General features: G+C 42.6%; 1 protein-coding gene across 12 annotated transcripts in view; it reads left to right on the plus strand.

Annotated features, from left to right (window-relative positions):
* The first annotated feature begins 1928 nt into the window (after positions 1 to 1928).
* Positions 1929 to 17081, plus strand: part of LOC137371950 (nck-associated protein 5-like) — a 693455-nt gene continuing 678302 nt past the window's right edge. For 7 of the 12 annotated variants that reach the window (XM_068035088.1, XM_068035096.1, XM_068035104.1 and 4 more), the window contains exon 1: positions 1929 to 2058. In XM_068035088.1, coding sequence (XP_067891189.1) covers positions 2029 to 2058 — 30 coding nt within the window. In that variant the 5' untranslated portion in view covers positions 1929 to 2028. Of the gene's footprint in view, positions 2144 to 4871; positions 4973 to 17081 lie in introns of all 12 variants that reach the window. The other 5 variants (XM_068035090.1, XM_068035092.1, XM_068035089.1 and 2 more) reach the window with 3 other exon arrangements.

Consider the following 17081-nt stretch of genomic DNA (forward strand, 5'->3'; position numbering starts at 1 on the left):
AGGCACTCCAATAAGCTATACCAGGGAATGGTTGAACATTGTTTCCCACACCCAGTTGCCCACACGTAAAGTTCCTTATCTTGTCTATATTGTCAGCAGGACATAAAGTGTGGAGGTTTTGCACCTCCAGACAACAAAAGTTCAGCTGAAGATGGGTCTCATAAGGCCAATCATACGCCTCCTAGTAACTTACTCAAAAGCCACATTAACTGAGTCCTTAAACCAACTGTTTGACTCGGAAGGAGAGAATTTTATGGGACACTCATAAAGGGGAACAGGATATCTAGGACTTGAATTTCCTCAAACCTTCTGCCGCTGGGCTGCTGTAACTTCACCAAAGGTGCGGCAGAAACTCCATTTACGCACATAAATGAAGATTCAGCCGCAGATTCAATGACATTATGGTGGTGCAGCAGCAGAAAGTCCAAAGAAATTTAGGGATATAATTTCCGAACAGGGGAGGAAACAGCCCTTGAGAATAATACCATTGGTCTTCTCTAATGGAAATGTTTGCTGTTATTCAAACTTCCTTAAGGATGCAATTTATTTCTTTTCAGTGTCAGACGCTATCATAATAATGACAATAGCTTGAAAGATACTGTAATCCACATCATTTTGATTTTTAAACAAACCAGCTTTTAGGAAATACAAATTTTATATGAACATACATACAGACATATGAATTAGGAGCAGAAGTAAGCCATTCGGCCCCTTGAGCCTGCTCCGCCATTCAATAAGATCTTGGCTGTTCTGTTTCTGTCTTGCATTCCACACTTCACTCTTCCCCCGATAACCTTTGATTCCCTTCCCTAGCAAGAATCTATCTACATCCACCTTCAAAATATTCAATGACCCCGCCTCCACCACCTTCTGTGGCAGAGAGTTCCAAAGTCACACAACCCTCTGAGAGAAAAAAATTCTCCTCATCTCTGTCTTAAAAGGGCAACCCCTAATTTTAAAACAGTGCCCCCTAGTTCTGGACTCACCCACAAGAGGAAACATCCTCTCCACATCCACCTTGTCAAGATCATTCATGATCTTACAAACTTCAATCAAGTCTCCCCTCACTCTTCTAAACTCCAGTGAAAACAAGCCCTTAGTAAACCTCCTCTTAGACTTTTTTCAAAAAATAGCATAAGGGGAGACTTTCAATGTTACAGTCATCTGTTTTAAATTAGGTACGGTTCTTCTTTGTAAATGTTTGGAAGAGGATAACAATGCTGGCATGCAGATATTTTTGGATAATTTTTCAAGTTAAACTTATTAAATAAAGAAGTATCTCTTTCAATTAGTCTGGATAGTCCAGAAAAAAAAATACTTTAATTTAAAAAAAAAATTTTAAGAACATTGGAGCTTAGCGGGGAACAGTGAATGCTGCTGGACACTACAATTTTATTAAGTAATAGTTCGACTCCCAGACAACATGTGAAATGTGTTTTGGATTCACAAGGAGTGTATTTAGTGGAGTCACTCAGAATGGGGATGTTTACAGGTGAAACCAATAACTGCAAGAGTGCCTTACATTACTGGGGGATGGGCAAGAAGGAAATGTCTTACGAAACCACAGGTTTTGGAGATGTGCAAATTAATTTGTTCTGTTTGCTATAAGTAAAACATAGAACAAGTTAAGGTTCTCTGAAATAATTTTGCTTCTACTACAGAGGAAGCAATAAATAAGCACAAGGAAGCAAACGTTTTAATAACCGAGCCTCATCAGCACTGATAAATTATTCAAAAATGTAATTTAATTACAAATACCCTAATGAAATTTTGTACTAAACTTCCCCTAATTCTATTATATCAGAGTACAGCCATTGGGGAACGTGGGTTAAGGGGCTGGGTTTGAGTCATTGAACCATGGTTAATGCTTTGCAGTGTGACTGACTGAAGAATGTGGAAGTTATGAATAGTTAGTAGTCAAATCGGAGAATACCAGTTAGTATACATTCTCTAGTATGCTATCGGGTGAAACACGGAAGGGCAAAGGATTTAAAACTATCCAGACCTAATCTTTTGGCTTTGAGACAGATGGGATTTGCTATTTCACTTGCAACACCTGTGAGTTGGATACGGTTCTCAGAATGTTTTTCTTTGAGCAAATAGAACTATAATGTGATTCTAGGCACTTTCTTTTATTATGGAGGTAAGTCTTCAATAACATATGTCATCTCAAACATAGGCAATATAAACATGTTACTTTTGCTTCTGGTCTGAAGTAGACTGTTAAAGTTGAACTTGGTTGTGGGATAAGTGTACTCATATTTTGGTGTCTGATGAAAGTATTTCTTTATTAGAAAAACTTGTAGGTTTGCAGGTGGAGTTACTTCCCTGATGGCAGATGGTGCTCTCATTTATTTTTATGTAATTTAGGCAGAAGCAAAATGTTTTCCAATAATTTGGTTTGATATTTTTAGTCGAAAGGTTTACAAGTCTGATCCAAATGTCATCACTTTAAACTGCTTTCTATATAAGTGTAGTATATGACCTATGGGATATTGTGGATAAAAATTGTGCAATCCAATACAGCTTTAAAAAAGATCAAAAAAATCTTGAAAATGTGAAACAAATCACTTGGATTTCATAACTTGGATCTTAATGCTGTTCTGAGTATTTCTGAATAATGAGAGCTGGTGAAAAGGATAATTGTCGCATGCTTTTCTTTTTCCTTTCACTTTATGTAAGCTACAGTTGCCTGTATATGTTTTGCTTTGCCTTCATTTGAACTTGTTTTAACTTTCTTTTATGAAGTCTGCTGTGTTAGTCTTGTATGACCAAATCGTTGCCCTGCTCTTTTGTGCTGGTGCCATGGTACTGAAGGTCCAAAATTGAAGAAGCAGCATGGAAAAGGTTACAAGAGGAACAAAGCGCAGTCTCTTGCCTATGTTTGCATTGCAACAGCAAATTTGCATTTGTTGTAAATTTGCAGCTGACACATGGATAACTAGTTCACAGTTGTTTATTCTGCTTGTACTTCAAAATGAAAACTTCTACTTTTTGTTGCCTGATTTGTACTAAACCGTAAAACATGAGTTTACCATTGTCACAAAGCCCAATCTACTTCGGAGTCTAAACATTTGAAACAATGGTTCTGAAGTGACTAATTTTCTCCCAGACATGTACAGTTGCTAGGCAGATGTTGTACTTTGTACTTTGCATTTTGTACCGGATGGCTTTTCATTTACTTAGATCACTGGAAGTAAGTGATTTGAAGTTAATGATACATTAAACTGGCGAGCATAATTTAAAATTAAAATTAGATATTTCACTTATTTTCCTTTATCACTGGATAAGGAGAATGAAGAACTACTTTCCTATCAGTTCTTTTGCCTCCTCCCTCCAACTTGGAAACTAAAACCCTTATTTGTTTCATATTTGTAGTGTCACATTGGTGACAAGACATGATATTCTCTTGTTGGCATATTATTTTTTTTTTATTTGTCCAAGGGATGCTTGCAAGGCCAGCATTTATTGCCCATCTCAAATTGCTCTTGAGAAGGTGGTGGTGAGCTACCTTTTTGAACTGCTGCAATCCTTGTGGTATAGGTACATCCACAGTGCTGTTAGGGAGGAAGCGAACTTTACACTTCCAGTGGTGGCTGGAACCTAACTTTTTGTGCCTCTGAAAGCAACGGTGAGAGTTATGATAAACAAGTGTTTCTGTCTTTTGGGGACTGACAGCAAAGAGGTGCAGTAAAAAGCAGGGTGTTCCAAATCTGCACTGAAATGCTGCCCTTCCAGGACCTATGTATTCATGTAGAACAAAGTATCATGCCTGTAAATGCACAATATACTGTATAATAAATGATTCCTTCATCCTCAGCCAGTATCTCTGGCTGCATCATTTAAAAATGCTTAACAACCACAGTGATGTTTGTTGGGGTCATGTTACTGAATGGAAACATGGCTTGTCACAGAGACCAACAGAACAGAAATACAAGATGTAATGTATCAGCTTGTCTCTTCCTGCCCTTCAAATTTGAGGCAAACAGGATGATACATTGCATCATACAGAGAACTCATGGTGGTCTCAAGAAAAGATTCTCTTGCTTTAACTGTGATGCAAGAATATCCTAACTCAGGTTCCATTCACTCTTCACCTCTTTGCTCGCCGACCTACATTGGCTCCTAGTCCAGAAAAGCTCTTCGATTTTAAGATTCTCTACCTTGTTTTCAAGTCCCTCAATGACTTCACTTTTTCCTATATCTGTAATCTCTTCCAGCCAGACAACTCTCTGAGATCTCTGTGCTCATCCAATTCTGGCCTCTTGGGTGTCCCCATTTTTCATCACTCTACCATTGGTGGCCATGCCTTCAGCTGTTTAGGCCCTAAAGTCTGGAATTCCCTCTGTATATCTCTCTAACTCTTCCTGTCTCAGCTCCTCCTTTATGACACTCCTTAAAACTTAGCTCTTTGATCAAACTTTTGGTCACCTGTCCTGATATCTCCTTATGTGGCTCAGTGTCAAATTTTGTTTGGTAACTCTCCTGTGAAGTGCTTTGGGACGTCTTACTATGTTAAAGCTATAATGTAAATGCATGTTGCTGTTGAAGTGCATTTGCAAGAAAAAATCAACTAATGTTCAGAATGATTCTGTTTGGTGTTGGTAGTATGATCTCAATGTGAAGAAGGGGCTTCAACCTCAACTAAATAAGTAACAAATTTCTTCTTTATCTAAGGAATAACAGGATTGCTAAATAGCTGACCAAGTAGTAGATGAGAAATGATTAACACTGAGAGTGGCCAGCCACCTATTTTTATTTGGGGCTTTTGCTTTGCTGAAATGACAAGCTTGAAATATTGGTTTGATGATACCACACATATAAAATCTTCATTAATAACTAAATTTAGCTTTCTGCTTTTGCCGAACCAGGAACCACTTCCATTGCATGGTCAAGCATAGAGCAAATCCTAACTCGCACCAGGTTCCATTCACTCTTCACCTTTGTGTTCGCTGACCCTCATTGGCTCCAGGTCTGGTAACATGCTTTGATTTTAAGATACTTATCCTTGTTTTCAAATCCCCCCATGGCCTCACTTCTCCCTATCTCTGTAACCTCCTCTAGCCCTGCAACCCTCCAAGATCTCTTCACTCATCTAATTCTGGCCTCTTGAGCATCCCTACTTTTCATCACTCATTTGATGCCCTATGCCTAGTTCAAAACACTTCAAAGAGAGAAGAAAGTGAATGTGAAACATTTTTAGTGTGTACTTCATGGTTTTCCATCATAAAACCTTATTTACTACATCTCACCTATGGTGGATGCCCAAAAATTAGCAGAACCACCCGGTAAAAAGTGGGTTTAGGAATTGAGGACATTCACATTACTCAGAAGTAATGGCTGAGGAATAAATGATGGTATAGTTTCAATGTGAGGGTGACGGGATTGGCTGCAGCAAAGACAGAATGGAGAGCAGGCATTGGGAGGCTTCTCCCTTGGGGTCTCACTCTTACCTGGAGGTCCTGCTGAAGGATCTGAGGGACTGCAGTGGGCTGATCTTTCCCAAGGAAGGGAGGAAGAGGACAACCACTCCAACCAAGCTGGTATGGATGGAAGTGACCAAAGAAGTCAACAGCAGAAGTGTGGTCCCTCTAACCTGGAGACAGTGCACCAACAGGATCTAGGCCCTCAGGAAGGCAGGAAAGGTAAGTGGCATAATATTTTCAGGTGCCAAACCCACACTCTGACTTACCCAACATTGTCCTGTGCAGTTCTCCTCAGGACAACACATCTTGTTGCTCCCCTCATTCCTCTCTCTCCAGGCACCTCACATCGTCATCTGAACAGTCAAAACTTATTCTCACCCACAACCTGCACCCATGCCTCACAGTCACCATCCACAAATGGTGTCCTTCCCTCCTCTCCACACAAGCCTTTACAAACAGTCACACCTCTTTGCTTTCTCTCCTTGCTGAGATTCAGGGTGTGGGGGGGCTGATGTGGCCCTACAGTGAAAGGCACGTTGCCCATTGGCACTGTGTGCCCCCCTGCTCCACTGGGAAGGAGATCTTGTTCCAGGAAGCTGCAGATGTCAGCAGTGACCTGCCATGACAGCCTGAGCCTCCTGAGGCATTGGTGCTCAGACATGCTGAGAAAGCTGATCATCTGCCTGTAGACCCTGCGTTGGGGGTCTCACCTCCTTCCAGCTGGATCTCAGTGTCCACTCCCTCTGCCCTGTGGAGCAGCATGTGGCTGAGGAGAAGGCTGCTGGTGCTGCTCCTTCTGCTGCTGGTATTGTTTCTGTTCTTTCCCCTCACCAGAGGTGCAAGATGGAGCTGCATAAGTTGCTGAATGCTGGTACCAGGGAAGTGCAAATTAAGGTAAGTGCAATGCTCGACAAGTGAAGTGCCTTCCAACAAGTTGCAATCACCTGTCAAGCAGTGACAGCACTCTCTGAGAGAAGAAGTGCTTTGAGCAGTAGTCTTTCAATGGCCATAGTTGGAGCTCCTCAGTACAACTGATCAAAGTCTTCCCAGCTGTCAGTTTCACTAAAAAGCTGTTCCCACTGTGCACTTGCCTTGGTGACACTGGAGGATGCTGACGGATCGGGGAACAGGTTCCCTGGCTGAGAAATCCAAACATGTCTTAATTGGCCTTTTAATTACGTTAATAACTTATCCGACAGATCTAAAGGGGTTACCCTCTCACCTTCAATCCCACCTTGCAGGAACACAGAGGAGGGCGGAATGATGTCAGGATGCCAACCCAATATCAGTCTTAGGGGACTTAACTCCCCGCACACAGGCATACCTGCCTCTTCTTGCTAGGGAAAATTCCCCTCCCTTGTCTCAGTTGACTGTTTCTCTCCAAGCCTGTTATGAACCTTTTATGATCATCTCTGAACAAGTTCCTAATCAGCAGACATGTATGGATGACCTGGTTGTTTCTTTTTATAGTTATATATTTCTCCAGCTATCAGAGGGAGCGTCAGCATTCCTGTATGATCAGTAAATGTTGTGTTTCACAATCAAATCCTGCATTAAAACGCCTAAAGGTGAACAGCCAGAATTCAATCTCTCAAATTGTAATTGCAAATAAATATGAACTATAGAGTGCAATTTAGAACAATGAATACTAGCTCGGTTGAAGCAATCAAAATGGGCATGGCAGTTCTTGATTATAATGGGGAATAAAAGGATTAGACTTGAAGCTGAGTCAAAAGTAAGGTGAAAACTGATCAGTACCAAACATGAATGTAAATATTCAAATATACATATTAACCTCAAATGCCGAGCTGAATTAAAGCATGGTTTTTTATAATTGTTGCTTTCTTTGAAATGACTCCAGGATGCAAGTGTTGATAAACTAAAATGCACAATTATTTTTGCTTAAATATCTTCAATATGAATGAATATGCAAGGTGCATTTTTGTGATAACAAGGAACTTTCAGCCAGATTCTGTTCCTAAAAAAAAAGCTTAGCTTTAAAAAAAAAAGTTTAAAAGACAGTGATTTGGCTGCTGGACAAAATTTGCACTAATTTGAAAAACATCTTGTTGTGCATTCTGTGTTTCTAAATCAGGTGATTTGCTGAATGCAGTTCAGAACCTATAATTAACTTTCCAGAACTATATTTGCTGATTTATCAGTTAATCAGCAGAATCTGTCAAGTAACACTTTAACAACTAAGTTTTAGGGGATGAAATTGGTCTATGTGCGAAACAGGCTTGAGGCAAATTGGCAGCTAACTTTTCATAGCGCCAGTTTTTATTTTCCATTGATTTGGAAAATATTGCCAAGATTTTTAATTCCAAACCAAGTAAAAGCAACAGTGTGGCTAGGAAACGAGTCTCCCAAAAGAGTTTGAACTTCAGTGGAAAGAAGACTGGGGCAGTGGAAAATTCCCAATGAGCCCATTTCATGCTGCTGGCATAAACCATTTTCACGCCCCTTAGTATCTTGAATGCACCCTCCTAACTTTGAAAAAACAGGACTTACCAGCTTGAGTTATACAAGACTATTCTGTAATTAATGAAAGTAAGATATAATTGGCAAAAGCAATGAATGCTTTAGCCATGTCCTACAAGTTTTTTTTAATGATACAAATAGTATTTTGAGTAATCGGCAAAAGTGCCCCTGTGCTTTCCCCTTTAGGCAGAAAAAAAAGTAATTGAAAGGATCATATGTAACAATTTATTCGATTCTTGCACAGGGTGGATGAAGGAACAATTGAGTCCCATGAAGGTCAAAAAAAAATATTGTTTAGGCAATGGAATCTCTTATACAAAAAAGCATTCTCATGAGAGATGGAATACAGCAGATGTGCATCCAAGTGCAAGGCTAGAATACCTATTCAGTCAGCATTTTGATGTTGCCTGAAAATGTTACCTTGCAATATTAAATATGCATTTTATTGGTTTCAACTGTTTTATTCTACACACAGTGGTAATACGATTAGAACAGACAGCTGCAGTTCAAGTGCTAGCATCAGCCCATACATAATGGGCCAAATAGCCTCTTGCAGTACTGTAAATTCGATACAATTTTTCTGGAGTTTGAGCTATTTTACTGTTATAAATAATAAAACAGAGCACCTCTACTTCATGTTTCAGCAGTGGCTGGAGTAAGTTGCATTATGACTCCACACTCACCACTATAAACGGGGTCGTGTATTTTAGACTTTTAAATCAAAGTTATCTTTTCTACAGTTATCATGTATTACCTAAATTTTCTTCTCCAGTACATGTACACAAAGTTAGCTTTACCTGAACCTATGGATGGAAAGGTTGGTCAAAATACTAAAAGTTACTATCAGTTTGGGAAAGAAAACATTTGCAAATGACATAAAAGAGCAGCTTGTCAGGGTTGAGTGGGAGTGTTATAGAGAGCGTATTTCATGGTTTGCTTGATTGTAGCTGTGTCAAAACTCACAATGAGGTGCAGGGTCAAAGGAAAGCAGCTATCAAAAGCTCCATTTATACTACAGCTGCACTGGATGTGAATCGCTGCAATTTCACACTAAAACCCCTCTGCAAACAATACGACAAAAACAGAATCCACAGTTGATGTGGAGCAAAAACCCTACTTCTGCATTACGGATTTCTTGGTGCCTTAGTAATTTGAATCAATCTCTGACATTGGAGCTCAAAGATCAAATTAAACTTCAGCTAAATTGTGAGATGAGGTTTGAAATTAAGTTGACTATTTATTTGGGCGGCACAGTGGCGCAGTGGTTAGCACCGCAGCCTCACAGCTCTAGCAACCCGGGTTTGATTCTGGGTACTGCCTGTGTGGAGTTTGCAAGTTCTCCCTGTGTCTGCGTGGGTTTTTGCCGGGCGCTCCGGTTTCCACCCACAGCCAAAGACTTGCAGGTTGATAGGTAAATTGGCCATTATAAACTGCTCCTAGTATTTGTAGGTGGTAGGGGAATATAGGGACAGGTGGGGATGTGGTAGGAATGTGGGATTAGTGTAGGATTAGTATAAATGGGTGGTTGATGGTTGGCACAGACTCGGTGGGCCGAAGGGCCTGTTTCAGTGCTAAATCTCTAAATAAATAAATTCCTAGTTTATAATACTTTGGATGTCATTGGATATTTGACAATAAGAAATAATGGTGTCAGCAAATGTACCAGCTGCCATGGTATCAGGAAAGTCCTAGACATCAATCCCAGCCTGTGCTGAATTTGCACATCTCAAAAGGAGTAACAGTTCATTTAGCCCCTAGCATATACAACTGTTGGGTGAGCATAGTATATTTCATTGCTGTGATTCCTCCTTGCCCCTCCACCCCTCTAACTGAATGGTTTGGCAACACTCACCATCTAGATTCCAACATGAAGAAGGCTCATTTCTGTTGCTACCAACTAACTGTTTCAACTTGTGTCAGCGTCTTTACGATGGGAAAAAAGAAAAGAGCATAATTAAGAGTAGGCCATACGGCCCTCAAGCCTACTCCACCATTCACTAAGATAGCTGATTTTCTAAATCAACTCCACTCTCTCATCCTATCCCTATATCATTTGATTCTCTTAGTGTACAAAAGTTTATGAATCTCAGTCCTGAATATTCACAGCCCTCTGCGATCGAAAATTCCTAAGAGTCACAACTCTGCGAGTGAAGAAACTTCTCCTCATCTAAATGACTGACCTTTTATCCTGAGACTATGTGCCCTAATTCTAAATTCTCCAGCCTGGGGAAACAGCGTCATGGCATCGACCCTGTCAGGCCGTCTAAGGATTTTATACGTTTCAATTAGATCAACTCTCATTCTTCTAAACTCTAGGGAATGTAGGCCAATTCTCTCAATCTCTCCTCGTATAATAACCTTCTCATCGCAGGAAATCAATCTAGTGAACCTCTGTTGCACCTCTCTATGGCAGGTATATCCTTCGTAAGGAAAGGAAGCCAAAAATGTGCACAGTACTCCATATATGGTCTCACCAAAGCCCTATATAATTGCAGCAAAACTTTCTAACTCCAACCCCCTTGCAACAAAGGCGAACATACCATTTGCCTTCCTAATTGCTTGCTGTACCTGCATTTAACTTTCTGTGATTTGCATACAAGGTAATTCGTCTGCATACTCAATTTACTCATCCCTCACTATTAAAAAAAAATGCTGCCTTTCTATTCTTCCTCCCAAAGTGGGTAATTTCACATTTCCCTACATTATATTCCATCCACCACCTTCTTGCCCCATCACTTGTTTAGCAGTGATTATGACTTATCACATCATTAAAAACTCACTTAGACCTGAATGCACCAGCCCTAACTTTCTTCTGTCGTGTTTAGTGGGTAACTAGTGGATACGTTCTGCAACTTTATGCCCTTATATAGATTTTAAATGAATGCTCCTCCACAGGCTGCAATATTCCAGTACCTCGCAGATAGTTTCAGCACCTGTCCCAAATGCCTTCCATGAACATATCCTCCAAACTACTTTTGACAATTTGATTTGCTCAGTTTAAGTGAAGATTAAAGTCCCCCATGATTATTGCATTCCCCTTGTTAAATGCTGCTCTAATTTGCTGATTCATATTCTGTCCAACACTGTAACTATGATTTAGAGGCCTATAAACTACAGTGTTTATTGGCCCTTGTTATTTCTTAGTTCCACCTGTACTGATTCTCTATACAGCCTGATTTTAACTGTGTGTAAATGACTGGGTTTGGAGAGAGTTAAATCAGGCCATACATCTTAATTCTCTGAACTAAACTGCTTTCTCACTATTGTCTTTGCCTTATCCTTTATTATGAGGCTGCCTCCCACTGACAGTACCACAGGACATGCGCGATGCCAATATCATCATCCTCTATAAGAACAAGGGTGACCCTAACTCTAACCCTAACGTGCAACAACTACTGTGGAATATCCCTGCTCAGGATAGTGGGGAAAGTCTTTGCTCGAGTCGTTTTAAACAGACTCTAGAAGCTGGCTGAGCGTGTAAACCCTGAGGCACAGTACGGATTTCGAGCAGAGAGATCCACCATTGACATGCTGTTCTCCCTTCGCCAGCTACAGGAGAAATGCCACAAACAACAGATACCAGTCTACGTTGTTTTCATAGACCTCACCAAAGCCTTTGACCTTGTCAACAGACATGGTCTCTTCAGACTACTAGCAAAGTTCGGATGTCCACCAAAGCTACTAAGTATCATCACCTCATTCCCTGACAATATGAAAGGCACAATTCAGCATAGCGGTGCCTCATCAAGCCCCTTTCCTATCCTGAGTGGCGTGAAACAGGGCTGTGTTCTCGCACCTACACTGTTTGGGATCTTCTTCTCACTGCTGCTCTCACATGCGTTCAAGTCTTCTGAAGAAGGAATTTTCCGCCACACAAGATCAGATGGCATGTTGTTCAACCTTGCCCATCTTAGAACGAAGACCAAAGAATGGAAGGTCCTCATCAGGGAACTCCTCTTTGCTGACGATGCTGCATTAACATCCCACACAGAAGAGTGTCTGCAGAGACTCATCGACAGGTTTGCGGCTGCCTGCAATGAATTTGGCCTAACTATCAGCCTCAAGAAAACGAACATCATGGGACAGGATGTCAGAAATGCTCCATCCATCAATATTGGCGACTACGCTCTGGAAATGGTTCATGAGTTCACCTACCTAGGCTCAACTATCAACAGTAACCTGTCTCTCGATGCAGAAATCAACAAGCGCATGGGAAAGGCGTCCGCTGCTATGTCCAGACTGGCCAAGAGGGTGTGGGAAAATGGCGCACTGTCACAGAACACAAAAGTCTGAGTGTTTCAAGCCTGTGTCCTCAGTACCTTGCTCTACGGCAGAGAGGCCTGGACAACGTATGTCAGCCAAGAGCGACGTCTCAACTCATTCCCCCCCTCCCCCAATTGCCTCACTGGAACCTGGCCGATTGTCCCTGGTGAGGCCCCACACACCTACCCTCATCCCGGGCTGGCGTCCCTCTTGCTCCTCTCACTGGCTGCAGTCCCAGCAGTGGCTACCTGTCTCGGAGGCGCTGCTGGATCTGAGAGGTGCCAGCCCGCTGATTGGCTAGCAGCTCTTAGAGGTGGAACTTCCTGCCTCAGAGGGGCAAAGATCCTGTCCGAGGCCAAGTAAAGGCCTGGCACACGTAAAATCGTAGCGTGGCTTCCGAGCCTGGCGGAGGTGGGCTCTCCACCGACATTTTTGGCTGGTGGGTGGGGCCTTCAGCCCAACATAAAATTCTGGCCACTGTTGTAATGTAGGAAACACAACAGCCAATTTACAGACAGCAAGCTCCCACAAACAGCAATGTAATAATGACCAGATAATCTGTTTTTGTCATGTTGATTGAGGGATAAATATTAGCACGGGAACTTTGGATAACTCCCCAGTTCTTATTTGAAATAGCACTCTGGGATCTTTTACATTCACTTGAGAGGGCATACATGGCTTCAGTTTAACATCTCAGCTGAAAGATGGCATCTCCAACAGTGCAGCACTCCCTCAGGACTGCACTGGAGGGTTATCCTAGATTTATGTGCTCAACTCCTGGAGAGAGACGTGAACTCACAAGTTTATGACTCAGAGGTGAGAATGCTACCAACTGAGCCACAGCTGACACAGGAGATTATAACTGACCAGGAAAATTTTCCTCCACACAAGATCAGATGGCAGGTTGTTCAACCTTGCCCATCTAAGAGTGAAGACCATGTACAGAAGGTCCTCATCAGGGAACTTGACAATGCAGTAACATCCCACACAGAAGAGTGTCTGCAGAGACTCATCGACAGGATTGCGGCTTCCTGCAACGAATTTGGCCTAAGCATCAGCCTCAAGAAAACGAACATCATGGGACAGGATGTCAGAAATGCTCCATCCATCAATATTGGCGACCACGCTCTGGAAATGGTTCAAGAGTTCACCTACCTAGGCTCAACTATCACCAGTAACCTGTCTCTCGATGCAGAAATCAACAAGCGCATGGGAAAGGCGTCCGCTGCTATGTCCAGACTGGCCAAGAGAGTGTGGGAAAATGGTGCACTGACACAGAACACAAAAGTCCGAGTGTATCAAGCCTGTGTCCTCAGTACCTTGCTCTACGCCAGCGAGGCCTGGACAACGTATGTCAGCCAAGAGCAACGTCTCAATTCATTCCATCTTTGCTGCCTCCGGAGAATCCTTGGCATCAGGTGGCAGGACCGTATCTCCAACGCAGAAGTTCTCGAGGCGGCCAACATCCCCAGCATATACACCCTACTGAGCCAGTGGCGCTTGAGATGGTTTGGCCATGTGAGCCGCATGGAAGATGGCAGGATCCCCAAGGACACATTGTACAGTGACCTTGTCACTGGTATCAAACCCACCGGCCGTCCATGTCTCCGCTTTAAAGACGTCTGCAAACGCGACATGAAGTCCTGTGACATTGATCACAAGTCGTGGGAGTCAGTTGCCAGTGATCGCCAGAGCTGGCAGACAGCAGAATTGGCCTTTATAGCCGCTCCAGGTGTTGCTCCACAAACCACTGACCACCTCCAGGCGCTTATCCATTGTCTCTCGAGACAAGGAGGCCAAAGAAGAAGACAAATCTTGGATATAAACCCTGGAAGGAAACATTTAGATAAATTTGTGCACAGGAGTAGAAAATCTGAGGTGCCTTTGAGAATATATATTGTTTACTTGAACAGCTATTCGCAATTTTTTAAAATGCTGTCTTATCACATCCCAAAATGCAGTACTTTGAAATACAGAGACCATTGTTATGTATGCCAACATGGTAACTATTTTGCACAGAGCAAAATGACACAAGCGTAAGCGTGTGTCCTTGAGGAAGGTTAACTGATACTGGAAACTTTATGCTATTTTAATAGATGCAGCATGCATTCTAAGTGTCATTGTTCTTGCTGAACAGATCAATGTTAAATGCAAAAATGTGGTTTGACCATTTAATGCAATGTATGAAATTAATAATTTGAAAAGCTATGTATTAGTGCAGTGCATTTTCCTTCAAGATGTGTAATTCATTATTTAGAAAAAAACTGTCATGTAACAGTAATGTACTTGGTATAATGAACCACTGTTTGAAAAATTGTAGCTTCCTCGTCCACTGCTTGTAGACTTTTACATTTTGTATGAATTGTACTTCAATACATGAGAGCACATCAAAACATAGGAACCTATTCCTCGAACCTGTTCTGCCATTCAACGATATCACCACTAATCTGCGAAACAACTCCATATCCCTTAATAGTTTTGGATAACAAAAATCTATCAATCTCAGAATTACAATTTGCAATTGATCTGGCATCAATTATAATGTGCAGGGCGGCCTCCCCACCCCCCCCAATCACATGGCGGGCGGCCTCGGCGATGCCATCAATGGCATCGCCTGTTTCTGCGCAGGAGCTAGCACAATTTTTAAAAGGCTGCCAGATCTGCATTGACAGATGAAAGTTGACCCCATTTCCCCCCCACCCCAACTGCAACAAAAAATAAAGTTTGATCCACCCCACCCAACCACACCACAAAAGCCCTGATTACCCCTTTTCCATCCCAACTGCACTAAGTGCAGAGTTGACCCCTTTCATCCCCCCAACTGCCCTAAGTGCAGAGTTCAACTCTTCCCTCCCCCCCGCTCCACTACACTGACAGTACAGAGTTGACCCCTGCCGCCCCCACAACTTCACTACAAATGCAGAGATTTCCCCCTTCCCCACCTTGGTGGCGCCAGCTTTCCCTGGATGGGAAAGTGAAAGTGCTGGAGTGCCGCATGTGGCTCGGAAGATCCGGAACTGCCGGTAAGATCACTCCCAGTTTCCATTTAAATGTACTTAAACAGGTGATTTGACTATTGAAATCCAGGTCCTGCTGCAGAGCAGCAGTTGTGTCGCCACGGAGCTTCCCTGCCACCAGGAAGATCAGGCCCAGCATTCCCAACATTGGGCTCCATGGTGGGCCACTGCAATCCCCTCCCACCCCCCCAACACCCCGCCATGGAACTCGATGCCGGGAGCTCAACAAAATCCAGCCCATTGTGTGTGGAAGTGTTTTCTAATTTCAGTCCTGAAATGTCTGGCTGTAATTTTTAGACTATGCCCCTTAATTATTGATTCCCAAACCAGCGGAAATTGTTTCTTTCTCTCTACCTTATCGGTTCCCTTAACATCATGAAAACTCTGATCAAATCACCCCTTAACCTTCTAACTTTCAGGGAATCCAAACCTAGTTTGTGCAATCTTGTAATATAACCCTTGGAGTCCAGGGGAAGATTTTCAAATGCCCGCGGGGTCTGGACCGATCCCAGAGAGCATCTCTGGATCCCGACACCTCCGGGATAAACTACAATTTTTAAAGTGAAGGCAGGGGGGAGGGAATGGGGAACCCGCTCGTCTCCAGTTAACAGCTTATTAATCTCCAAGAGGAGCTTGTTAAGGGGCCGGGGAGGTCGGAACTGGAATTTTCAATGTAGATCCATGAACCTGAACAGTCTGGTGCACGTTAATGCATAGCTGTTGGTTTCACAGTGGGGCGAAGGGAAACTATTTTTCAGGTTAAAAATTTTGGGGCCCTCGAGGATCTTGCGCAGGACCATGTGCATTACCTTAGATTTGGATGCTTGCACACCGTCTTGTTCTATGCTGTTAGCTCTCTAAGGAGCTGCCTGCTTTCTTCGGCAAGGCAGTGGCAGGCTCCGTCATGGCTGCCATCTACTGCCTTTGCCACTCGCGCTCTGCAGGCAGCTCCCGCCTCCTGGAGATGCTCAGTGCCACTAATTCAGCACTGAGCTCACCTCCTGCCCAATTAGGGGATTAACATTTCAAGAGCGCGTCACATGAGCGACAAAGTTGAGGAATGGGGTCAGGACCTGGAAATTATCCGGCGTCGGGTTCCTGATCCCGTTTTGGAAATCTGGCCCCAGGTATCATTCTGGTGAACCTACTCTGCACTCCCTCCAAGGTTAATATATCCTTTCTAAAGTGTGGTGTCCAGAACTGCTCACAGTACTATAGGTGTGGTCTAATCAGGGGTTTGTATAGCTGAAGCATGACTTCTACCCCCTTGTATAGGTCCATCTGGAAGTTTACTGATTCAAATATATGAATCCAGTATTAAATATGTTCAAATGCAGCTCAATGGTATTGATACTATTGTGCTTGCTGTGGTTTTTGTAGGATCACAAATACATTAACAACCTACGATACAGGTCAAAAATATGTAATTAAGATCATTTCTTAACTTGGTAAGTCATGGGATACAGTTGCAGATGCATCAGCTGCCCTCCAGCACCTCATCCAAATGCCCATGGTTCACCAGTGATAATAAATAGGGAGAATGTACCCAAGGTATCTCAACAATTCTAATTCTAGCCCTGTTTGACATTCACATACACACTCTTGTGCAAGAGCTGAGACCAAGAAATCTGGTGCTGGGACTCCAAGTGGAGATTGAATCTTGAACTTTTCTGGACTTAGTTATTATGCCGAGTGTATTAGTATCGGACTCCTAAGCATTTGGAGCAGAGCTAAGTTATAGTGTTGGCTTTATATTGGTCTCATGTCAGGCAAGTAAACTATCCACTGCTGTTGTGAATTCATAAAAATTTGTTGCGCCCCAATTTTAACTCCCGCCTGGGAAGCATGGGGGTGGGGCTATTTTAATTGCTGAGACTCATCTGCGTGGGCTTTG

This window comes from Heterodontus francisci, chromosome 7 (genome assembly GCF_036365525.1).
Source record: "Heterodontus francisci isolate sHetFra1 chromosome 7, sHetFra1.hap1, whole genome shotgun sequence".
NCBI classification, from domain to species: domain Eukaryota; kingdom Metazoa; phylum Chordata; class Chondrichthyes; order Heterodontiformes; family Heterodontidae; genus Heterodontus; species Heterodontus francisci.